Below are 12,284 nucleotides of genomic sequence, written 5' to 3'. Positions count from 1 at the left end.
AGGTATACAAAGATGGCATGGTTCTTGACCTCAAAGGATTACAGCCTGGGGAGAGGCATTAAATATAAACAGATAAAGTGTGATCAAGTATTATACATGCCAAGGGACTTCCCTGGTGGTCTAGTGGTTAAGAATCCGCCTTCCAATGCAGGGGCTGTGGGTTCGACACCTGGCTGGGGAACTAAGATACCACATGCCGCGGGGCAACTACGCCTGCACGCTCTAGAAAGATCCCGTGTGCTGCAACTAAGACCTGATGCAGCCAAATAATAAATAAATAAATAATAAATAAATAATTTAAAAAAGTATTATATATGTCAAAATGGCAGCAGTATGCCCAGAAATAGTGGGAGGTGTGTTCATTTTTCCAAGAGTATCAGAAAAGACTTCATTAAGGAAGTGAACCTTGAGGTGAGACAGTTTTTAGGAAAGGTACTTTATTCCCAGTAAACTTTACTTGAGCACTGAAGGATACTTTAATAACTTCTAAAAGTAACATCAATTTGATTTAACCTATAACAACTATTTTGTGTGTATCTATCATGCAGAGAACTTTCACAGAAATATTTACAACTGAGAGTTAAGGTTACTTACTGTTATCTTACGAGGACATTCATTAGGACAGAGACCACTAAGAACTGTGGAAAAATTAAAAAAAGCCTATTATTACTGTTATAATATTAATATGCGCTATTGATTCATGGTCAAGCAAAAACCAATTCAATTTCTTTAGATCTGAGTAAATTAAATTTCTTTTGTTCATTTTATGCCAATATTTCAAAAGCCTTTATTAAGCAGTCAAGCTGCTGCCATTTTGTGAAATATACAGGTGATATAATTAATTACGGTTATAATATCATACCTACTGTTGGTCCTATTTTCCAATTGGTTAGCTACATTCCAAGGATGACTGAGAATCTGACAGAGAAGTGCCAAATGCAAACCAATTATAATTTATACTGAAAAAAACAAATAGAACATTTAACACTTCATATCAAACTAGACTATTTCAATTTATCTAGTCAAATTTTCTGGGTAAAAGAGTTTGGGCTCCCTTGATAACTTTTATGGAGAACATAACTGTAAAATAATTGATGGGTCTATAACAAATATACAAAAATAATTAATGACATATTTATTCTATAATTACCAAAAAAGAAAAGGTTAGGATATCTGAACATTCTTTCTATAACTAACATGAATTTTGAAACATAACTACACTACTACCACCTCATGTGAAGTAATTCCTTTGTAAGAAGGCAGACTTTATGTTCTATTAAATATGCTATATGTTATAAATTAAAGGAAGACAGCTGATAATACTGCTCAATAAGCATGAACTGTACCAATAATAATTGTGATTATTGGTTAGTTCAAATATATCCATAGGAAAATGGTTCCTTATGTTTATTTATATTTTACAAATGTGAAATGATAATCATTCTAATATAAATATTATACTTAGGCAGGGTATATAAACTGCAAAGCCATCAAGAAATGAACATGACGTATTTCATCACAAAAGAAGATACTTGTTTATTTACTATAGTATGTTTATATTAAATTCGACCTGAGGAAACAGTGAAATAAATGTTTTATACTTGCAAATCAGTTTTCAATGTTTAAGTTCCTTACCCCAGCAGAGTGCCTAGTTATCACTCTTTTATTCCCAAACACTCCATGACCTTACTTCTCCCTCTCCTTTTTGTTCCTCTTCCCTCAACTCTGGGCAGACATTGGTACTTCTTTTTCACTTGTCCCCAAATGATTTTCCTAAACCTTCATTAAAACATTATCTTGCTAAACAGTATATTATTTATTCAAAAGTCTGTCTTTGTACCAGTATGTAAGCTCTGCATTGTTTTAATCATTTTTGCAGGGCCTAGCCAAATGTATTTGCTCAATAAATACTTTAGTTAAAGGAGGGAAAAGATGGATTATTCAATAAATGGTACTGGATAATTGGCTACTTGGAGGAAAATAAAGTTAGACATTGATTCATAACATGAAAATTACATTTGGCAAAGACACTACTAATATAAAGAACTCTTACACTACAATGATAAAAAGACAACCCAATTAAAAAATGGGCAAAGGACCTGAACAGGCATTTCTCCAAAGATGATGCAGACATACAAAAAGCTCATGAAAAGATGCTCAGCATCGTTAGTGATCATGGAAATGCAAACCAAAACCAAAATAAAATGTACACAATTCACAATATCCAAGAGGTGGAAGCAACCCAAATCAATATCCATTGGCAGATGAATGAATAAACAAAATGTGGTACACACTCACAATGGAATATTATTCAACTTTAAAAAGGGAAGAAATCCTGTCACATGTTACAACATGGATGAACTTTGAGGACATTATGCTAAGCAAGCCAGTAATAAAAAGACAAATACTCTATGATATCACCTACATGAGGTATCTAAACTTGTCAAATTCAGAGAAACAAAGTAGAATGGTGGTTACCAGGGGTTGATGGGAAGGGAAAAGGGGCAGTTGTTAAATGGGTACAGAGTTTCAGATTTGCAAGATGAAAAAGTTCTGGAGATCTGTTTCACAACAATGTGAATATACTTAACACTACTGAACTGTACACTTAAAAATGGTTAAGATAGTAAATTTTATGCTACATGTTTTTTTTACCACACACACAAAAATGGTTAAGATTGTAAAAAAACAAAACAAACCCACAATGAGATACCATTTCACACCCATTAGGATGGGTATAATCAAAAAGTCAGATAAAAACAAATTTGGGTGAAGATGTGGAGAAACTGGACCCTCATACATTTCTGGTGGGAATGTAAAATGGTCCAGCTGCTTTGGAAAAGTCTGGCAGTTCCTTAAAAAGATAAACAAAGAGTTCCTATTTAACCCAGCAATTCCATTCTTAGGTATACATCAAGAGGAATTAAAATATATGTCCACACAAAAACTTGTACATGATGTTCACAACAGTATCATTCACGATAGCCAAAAAGTAGAAACCATCCAAATGTCCATCAACTGATGGATGAACAAAATGTGGCAGGTATATTCATATAGTGGGATATTTGACAATTAAAAGGAATAAAGTACTGATGCTACAACATAGATGGATCTTGAAAACATTATGCTAAGTGGAAGAAGTCAGTCACAGAAGACCACATATTATATGATCCCATTTATATGAAATATTCAGGATAGACAAATCTATGGATACAGAAAGTAGTGGTTGCCGGGGGATGGGGATTGAGGGTGCTGGCTAAAGGGTACAGGGTTTCAGGATGATTGGTAGCTCTATTTTTACTTTTGTCATACTGAGTGAATCAAGTCAGAGAAAGAAATATATGATATCGCTTACATGAGGAATCTAAAAGGAAATACAAACGGGGGCTTCCCTGGTGGCGCAGTGGTTGAGAATCTGCCTGCCAGTGCAGGGGACACGGGTTCGAGCCCTGGTCCGGGAAGATCCCACATGCCGCGGAGCGACTAAGCCCGTGAGCCACAATTACTGAGCCTGCGCGTCTGGAGCCTGTGCTCCGCAACGGGAGAGGCCGCAATAGTGAGAGGCCTGCGCACCGTGATGAAGAGTGGCCCCCACTCGCTGCAACTAGAGAAAGCCTTCGCACAGAAACGAAGACCCAACACAGCCAAAAATAAATAAAATAAATAAATTAAAAAAAAAAAAAGCCTTTAAAAGGAAATACAAACGAACTTATTTACAAAACAGAAACAGACTCACAGACTTAGAGAAGAAATTATGGTTACGGTGGGGTGGGGAGGGTGAGGGGAAGGGATAGTTAGGGAGTGTGGGATTGACATGTACACACTGCTATATTTAAAATGGATAGCCAACAAGAACCTACTGTGTAACACAGGGAACTCTGCTTAATATTATGTAACAAACTAAATGGGAAAAGAATTTGAAAAAGAATAGATACATGTATAACTGAATCACTTTGCTGTACACCTGAAACTATCACAACATTGTTAATCAACTATACTCCAATATAAAATAAAAAGTTAAAAAAATAAAAAATAAAAAAGGGTACAGGGTTTCTTCTGTGGTGATGAAAACGTTCTACAACCGATTGTGGTCATGTTGGTACAATTCTGTAAATATACTAAAAGCCATTGAATTGTATACTTGAAACAGGCAAATGGTATGGTATGTAAATTATATCTCAACAAAGCTGTTATAAAATTTTTAAAAATACCATAAAATTAAAAAAAAACTAATGACAAAGGGCTGTGAACTTTAAAAAAAATACATTACAAAGAGATATTATTGCCAATATACAAAGAGCTTCCAGATATGGGTTAGAAGATGATAATCCAATAAAAACAAAGGATATCAATACCCAGAAGAGAAAGTATAAATAAGCAAAAAACCAGGAAGAAAGACACTCAACCTCACTAGGCAGGAAAAAAATCAATTTTATACCTAACAGAAAGGCAAAATATGAAAGACCAATAAAAATGTCTGTAGGAAAAATAGAATCAAAGATAAACGACAAACTACGAAGAATATTTACAACATATATCACAAAGGATTAATTTCCCTAATATATACTATGGTATGTTTATAAATCAATAAGTAAATGAAAAAGGACAAGGACCATTCATAGAAATAAAAATACAAATGGCTCTTGAACATATGGAAAGATGCTGAACTTTACTCAGTATAAGAAAAATGCAAAATAAGACAATACTTTCACTTTACAACTGGCAAAACTTAGAAAGTTTAATAATCCATTGGGCTGGTGAAGGTGTTAGGAAATGTGCATTCTCCTATACTGTAAGTGGAAGTATAAACTGATATGATTTCTATGAAGGGACACCTGTTAAAAAGTTCAAAACCAGGCAGAATTAATCTAAGGTGTTGGAAATTAAATTAGTGGTTACCTGTAGGTGAACTGGGTTAGTAATGAAAAGGGTGGGCATGAGGAAGCTTCTGGTTGCTGGAATCATGTTTTTCTTGATCTGGGTGTACTTATATGTGTGCATTTACTTTGTCAAAATTTATACACCTGTGTACTTATGTACACTTTTCTGTAAGTATATTTCAATAGAGCGTATTTATAAAGTGTACATATATTACTTTTCAGTAATCCCATTTTTAGGAATTTATTCTATAGGATATTCACTGTGGCATTAATTATAATAACAAGAGACTGAAAATAAGCTGGTATCTGTCAATAAGAAACTCATTAAATTATGCTGTATCCATACTACATGATACTACTCAGTAGTTAAAATGAGGTAGCTCTAGATTATATTGTTATGGTATAATCTCCAAGATATATTGTTAAGTGGAGAAAATAAAGTCTAGAACTACCATTTATGTAAAATAAAAGCATATAAACATATGTGCTTGTGTGTGTATAAAATATCTTGGACAGACACAAAGAAGAGGTTGCTTTTGGGGAAAAGAATTGGACCACTGGGAAACATGGGTAAAAAAGGGACTTACTTTTCACTATTAAGACTCTTCTGTATTTTTTCATCATTTGCATGTATTACTTATTTTAAAAACAAATTTGTTAGAGAAATAAAAATTTAGAGCTCTCAGATGAATATGTGGTAAACTGCACAGTGTCATGCTGGTGGGATATAAATGTCTATGACTGTTGGGAAAGGTAATTTGGCATTATCTATTAACACTAAAAACATAGCCCCTCAACTCATCAATTTCATGTCTATGAAATATTGGAAACTATGTGTCCACTAAGAGAGAAAATGCTAAATAAATTATGGAACATCTATAGTACTATGGAATGACATGGAGCTATTAAACAATGCGAGAGACCTGTTAAGTGCTGACATGAAAGGGTGTTTATACTCTCTTGCTAAGGTAAAAAAAATAAGACAAAGGCAAATATGTTCAGTAAGATTCTATTTACAAATGTATGCGTTAGATGAATTTCATAGACATACTACTGAACTAAAGAAGTCAGACACAAAGAGTACATACCATCTGATTACATTTATATGACAGTTAGAAAAGGAAAAACTTATCTATGGTGACAGAGATCAGAACAGTGGTTATACTTTTGCAGGGGAATATGAAGGACCCTTCTGGGGTACTGGAAATATTTTATCTTGATTGGAGTGCGGCTACAAGGGAGTATACCTATGTAAAATCTCACCAAGCTATATGCTTTAACCTTATTTCCTCCGTACACCCATTGCTACAACTTTCTTTTTACTGTCTTATCAGCTCACACCTGGATGACTGGTGTGTTCCAGTGGTTACCCTCAGCCCGACCTCTCAGGTCAGAACATCTATTTCTTTTGATGAACGTCTATTTTTTTCTTCTGAACATTGCTGCAAAATCCATCTTCTTAAACTATACATTTGATCATAGACTCTCTTTGATGAAGAAAGTAAACAGTAAGTGTGATGGTAAATTTTATGTGTCAACTTGACTGGGTCATGAGGTGCCCAAATATTTGGTTAAATATTATTCTAGGTGTTTCTGTGAGGGTGATTTTGGATAAGATTAACATTTAATCAGTAAACTGAGTAAAACAGATTGCTCTTCATAATGTGTGTGGGCCTCATCTAACCAGTAGAAGGCCTGAAGAGAACAAAAGCCAGACCCTCTCTTGAGTAAGAATTCTCCTGTCTGATGGCCTTCAAACTAGAACATCAGCTTTTCCTGCCTGATGAACTGGACATCAGTTCTTCCTGGTTCTACAACTGCCTGCTGGCCTTTTGACTCAAACTTGGACATTGGCTCTGCAGATTTTGGACTTGTGAGCCTCTGTAACTGCATGAATTAATTCCTTGTAATAAGTCTCTCTCTCTCTTTCTTTTTCTCTATATTCTATTGGTGCTGCTTCTCTGGAGAATCCTGACTAATTCAGTAAGTATCTTCAGTTATTGGGTCACTGACAAAATCTTTTCTTTGCCATAGATGCCCATTTATCAATGGATACTATCAATATTCTCTCTTATTAATCTTCAAAACAGTACCAGAAGATGAGTTAGTTTCTACTTCTTACTATCTGGTCATTCTTTATTACTATGATCACGGCCTCCCCTTCCTGGAATGTTATACCACTATTCATTTTGGTTTGTCCAAATCTTAACCATCTTTTAAGGATCTAGGTTCTCACCTATCATCTTCACAGAAGGCTTCTTTGATCTTAATAATCTTATAGCACATAAAATTCCATTCAACATTCTAGTATACAGTTCTTTTCACTGTCCTTTAGCTGTTTTACATGCATACACCTTCCACTTCCAAGTATACAGATTCCTGTTGATAGCAATGCTTGCTACATAAATGGATACATCTTCACTGAGAAAAACTAAGTAGTAGTCAAAAGTGAAGACAATAATGTGCAATGTGGGAGAATATACTGGATGTAGTCACTATATGTGCTAATAAACAGATCTACAGTATTTCCCAAACTCCCTTCACACACACATTTTTGTAGCAACTCTAGTGAGATGTAATTCACACACCATAGCATTCACCCATTTAAAGTGTCCTTTTCAATGGTTTTTAGTCAATTCCCAGAATTGTGCAACCATCAACACAATCAATTTTCATCACCACAATAAAAAAACTCTGTGCCCTTTAGCTATCATGCCCAATTCCCAACCCCGGCCCAAAGCAACCACTAATCTACCAATCACTTACTATATATATTTGTAAATATTCTGAGTATATGTTATTATAGAAAAAACTTAAAAATATAAAGGAATAAAAGTAAGAAAAAAAAATCACTTTAACCCAACCATCCAGATACTGTTACCAACTAGTTGTAAGGTATTACACTGTCATGGATTAAATGTTTGCAAATCCCCCGCCCTCCGCCCCCCTCCGCCCTGCCAAAGTTCATATGTTGAAGTTCTAATCCGCAGTGTGATTGTATTTGGAGATGGGGGCCTCTAAGGAAGAAATTAAGGTTAAATGAAGTCATAAGGGTGGAGTCCTGACCTGGCAGTATTAGTACCCTTAGAAGAAGAGGCATGAGAAGGCTTGCTCTCTTGCTCTCTCCCCAACAGGCACAAAGAAGAGGTCACGTGAGCACACAGCAAGATGGTGGGGGCCTACAAGCCACGAGAAGAGGCCTCAGAATGAAACTTGCCTTGTTGGCACCTTGATCTTGGAATTCCCAGCTTCCAGAATTGTGAGAAATAAATTTCTGTTGTTTAAGCTGCCCAGCCTGTGGTACTTTGTCAGGGCAGTCTGAGTAGACTAACATATAAATACTTAAAAATTTGTTTTTACATAAATGAAATCATGCTAAATACAATTTTGTAATCTTCTTTTTGGTTATGTAACCCAAACTTTCCCCATGTCATTAAATGTACTTCTACCACATAAGTTTATGGTATTCCATTGTATGTGTGGATGGATATATACATATATGTACACACACCATTCTCCTCATTAGGATATTTAGGTTCTCCCCCACCCTATAATCCAAACGTATTTCCTCTTAAAAACATCACGAGGAAGATCACCTTTAGAGACATGGTGCATTATACACAAATCTTTGGCACATCTCTGATAATTTCCTTGGGATAAATTCACAGAATATAATTATTTCTGGGTTTAATCTTAAAGCTGTTGGCATGCATAGTGAAACTATCCTCCAGAAGGGTTATCAAGTATTCTTTTTAGAAAACACTGATGTTTTGATAAGTGCCAAACTCTGAACATGAATTTGCTTTCATATATGCTCTTCCTTAATCCTCACAGCAAGGCTGCGAGGTAAGTCTAATTACCCTCCTCCCCACCACCCTTTTTTTTTCAGAAGCAGAAACTGAAGCTTGGGGGACCTCCCTGGTGGAGCAGTGGATGAGACTCCACGCTCCCAATGCAGGGGGCCCAGGTATGATCCCTGGTCAGGGAACTAGATCCCACATGCATGCCACAACTAAGGAGCTGGCGAGCTGCAACTAAGGAGCCCGCCTGCCACAACTAAGGAGCCCGCCTACCACAACTAAGACCCGGTGCAACCAACCAACCAACCAGATAAATAAATAAATAAATATTAAAAAAAAAAAAAAAAAAAGAAACTGAAGCTTGGGCCAGTACATTACTGAAGGTCACAAAGGGAATGGCACTCTTTTGAAAGACCATGCGGTCACTAGACAGTAACTCATTTAAAAAACACATTATACTACATTTGTAGAAGATGGGAAATCAATGAACCACTGGATTATTTTATTTTCTTACAAGATTGAATGTCTGTATTTTATTTAGCATAGTTGAGAGTATTTACTCAAAATTACATTAATAGTCTCTTTCATTCTGTATACAGCAAGCTAAAAATTGGGTTCCTGCATCTATTTTGGTTTTTACCAGACTTCCTCTATTAAATTTCAAGTTTCACATTACAGTGTATAATAGGATCGAAATGATAAGATTTAAATGTATTATACATATGTACATATCATACATATATGTCATATGTATTATACAGGTATATATACCTTGTTTTATTGTGCTTTGCATAATTATCCTTCTCAGATACTGTGTCTTTTTACAAATTGAAGGTCTGTGGCAAAGAGCACAGCTTTTAAAAAATACTTTTCCAGACTTTCCAAATGTTTTACAATAGGCTGTATTATTTTTGTAATGAGAAAACAAACAAAATACCAAATCAAAAATTTACAAATAAAAAAGGAATAATGTCTTAAAATTCTCTTGCATAATCAAAAAAGAAATATGCTTTTACAAATGTCACCCTGAAATTACTATTTTAAGACTCCATAATGTCAAGCTTATGAACAAGTAAAAAGTACCAGTAGTCTAGTAAATCAGTGCAAGAATGTAATTTCCCCAGTGACATCGAAATAAAAATTCCAACCTTTGTGCTTTAGTTAGGAAAAAAAAACCCCTAAGTGCTCCAAGGCAGAATTTATTATTACAGCAAAAGCTTACTTCCTAGAAGTGGAACAGTTATATTTTTTGCTTAAAAGCATATGGCTATAAGTGCAGTAAAACATTTTTCTTAAGCAACTATAACAAAAACTGGGAAGGGCTAAAACACATAAACAGCCCGTTATGGGAAAGGGAAATTTAACAGGACAGATACTGGTATACATTTTCAGCCTACTACTATTTGTGTTTTCCGCCATTGTGAGCTTCTTGAGGGCAAGAACTGTTTTTCATTGTTTGGTTTTTAAGTATCTCTCTGTTTCTCATTTCAAGTGTCAATAAATGTTTTCCTACTAACTAGGTGATCTCGACGGATCCACAGACTAATTTTCAGAGGTTTAAGGATTTTAACCATTTCATAAACTTTTGTAATTAGTATCTGTAACCGTATTATAAAGGTCTATATAGACTTATAGCATTTTACAACGTCTTTTTAAATAAACTGCTCTAAAAAGTGATTTCTAATACCCCTAGACTTTAAAAACCAAAGTTGTTTAAAAAAGATTAACGAAATTTAAGAAGACAGCCTATTCACAGAGTTAAATGAAAAACTGCAATTAAAATACTTAATAAGCTACGTGAGCTATTGGTTATTAAATTAATTAGTTTAAAACATGACTAATGGGATGTGCAATTCATAAGTTTTCTTTAAAATGACAATGCTTAGGATCTTAACATTTCACGTGAAAAAAACACTGTACATTATAGCCCATGTATTCTTTTTTTATATAAGTATTTGCTTTATTAATATGCTCTAAATAACATTTTTTTAATTGATACATTGTCATTGGTTTTTTTTAATCCCCCTTTGCAGTACATGAATGTATTATAGTCTTATTTTAAGTGTCTAGAGCTGAGAGGAATCTTGTAATCAACTGGTACAAATCATTCATTTTAGTGATAAGGATTTCTGGGCCAGAGAGGTAAATGTAATATTAGTGACCATGCTATCCAAATTCTAATCCGGCTTTATTTTAGTGTATCACACTGCACTCCTGTCTTATGTGTCCTGTAGTGAATTTCACACATATGTGCATGCATATATACAAACACACACACAACTTGTGTACATAATACAAATCCATGAAACTACACTAAAAAATAAATCAGTGGTTTAAAAATTTATGCTATAATAATATATTAATTTTTAAAATATTAGCTTTAATTTTTAATCTTTTTTTAAAACCACTTTATTGAGATAATATATCACACAATTCTCCCATTTAAAGTACACAATTCAATGGTTTTTAGTATATCACAGACTTGTGCAATCAACACCAGAACCAATTTTAGAACATTTTCATCAACACAAGAGAGAATGCCACCCCCGCATAAGCAGTCATTCCTCATAATTTTTAATCTTATCTGATGCTTATCATGTCCAGGTAAAAATCCACAAGAAAGAATGGATGGAATAAATTTGTTATTTTTAATGAGCAAATTTTATTTTATATTTTTTTAACTTTTTATTTTATTTTGGAGTATAGCCGATTAACAATGTTGTGATAGTGTCAGGTGCACAGCAAAGCGACTCAGGCATACATATACATGTATCCATTCTCCCCCCAACTCCCCTCCAGGCTGCCACATAACATCGAGGAGAGTTCCCTGTGCTATACTGTAGGTCCTTGTCAATTATCCTTTATAAATATAGCAGTGTGTGCATGTCAAACCCAAACTCCCTAACTATCCCTTCCCTCCACCCTTCCCCACCCCCCGAGCCCTGGTAACCAAAAGTTCATTCTCTAGGCCTGTGAGTCCGCTTCTGTTTTGTAAATACATTCATTTGTAGCATTTCTTTTTAGATTCCGCATATAAGTGATGTCGTACGATATTTCCCTTTCTCTGTCTGACTTACTTCACTCAGTATGACAATCTCTAGGTCTATCCATGTTGCTGCAAATGGCATTATTTCATTTTTTTTATGGCTGAATAATATTCCATTGTATATTTGTACTATATCTTCTTTATACACTCCTCTGTCAATGGACATTTAGGTTGCTTCCATGTCTTGGCTATTATAAACAGTGCTGCAATGAACATTGGGGTGCATGTATCCTTTTGGACCATGTTTTTCTCTGGATATATGCCCAGGAGTAGGATTGCAGGGTCATATGGTAGTTCTATTTTTAGTTTTTTAAGGAACCTCCATACTGTTCTCCATAGTGGCTGTATCAATTTACATTCCCACCAACAGTGTAGGAGGGTTCCCTTTTCTCCACACCCTCTCCAGCATTGATTGTGGATTTTTTGATGATAGCCATTTTGACTATGAGGTAATATCTCATTGCAGTTTTGATTTGCATTTCTCTAATCATTAGCGATGTTAAACATCTTTTCATGTGCCTCTTGGCCATCCATATGTCTTCCTTGGAAAAATGTCTA

At 34.8% G+C, this 12,284-nt stretch overlaps 1 protein-coding gene across 1 annotated transcript in view; it reads right to left on the bottom strand.

Moving 5' to 3' along the window:
- The window catches only part of ITFG1 (integrin alpha FG-GAP repeat containing 1), a 262,527-nt gene that overhangs the window by 60,443 nt on the left and 189,800 nt on the right, over positions 1–12,284 (bottom strand). Inside the window, exon 13 of the mRNA XM_057533264.1 lies at positions 595–638. Within this exon, the coding sequence (XP_057389247.1) occupies positions 595–638 (44 nt within the window). The remainder of the gene's footprint in view (positions 1–594; positions 639–12,284) is intronic.

Source organism: Balaenoptera acutorostrata, chromosome 19 (assembly GCF_949987535.1).
Source record: "Balaenoptera acutorostrata chromosome 19, mBalAcu1.1, whole genome shotgun sequence".
Taxonomy (NCBI): domain Eukaryota; kingdom Metazoa; phylum Chordata; class Mammalia; order Artiodactyla; family Balaenopteridae; genus Balaenoptera; species Balaenoptera acutorostrata.
Note: the sequence above shows the minus strand (reverse complement) of the source record. Positions and strands in the feature narration are given on the sequence as shown.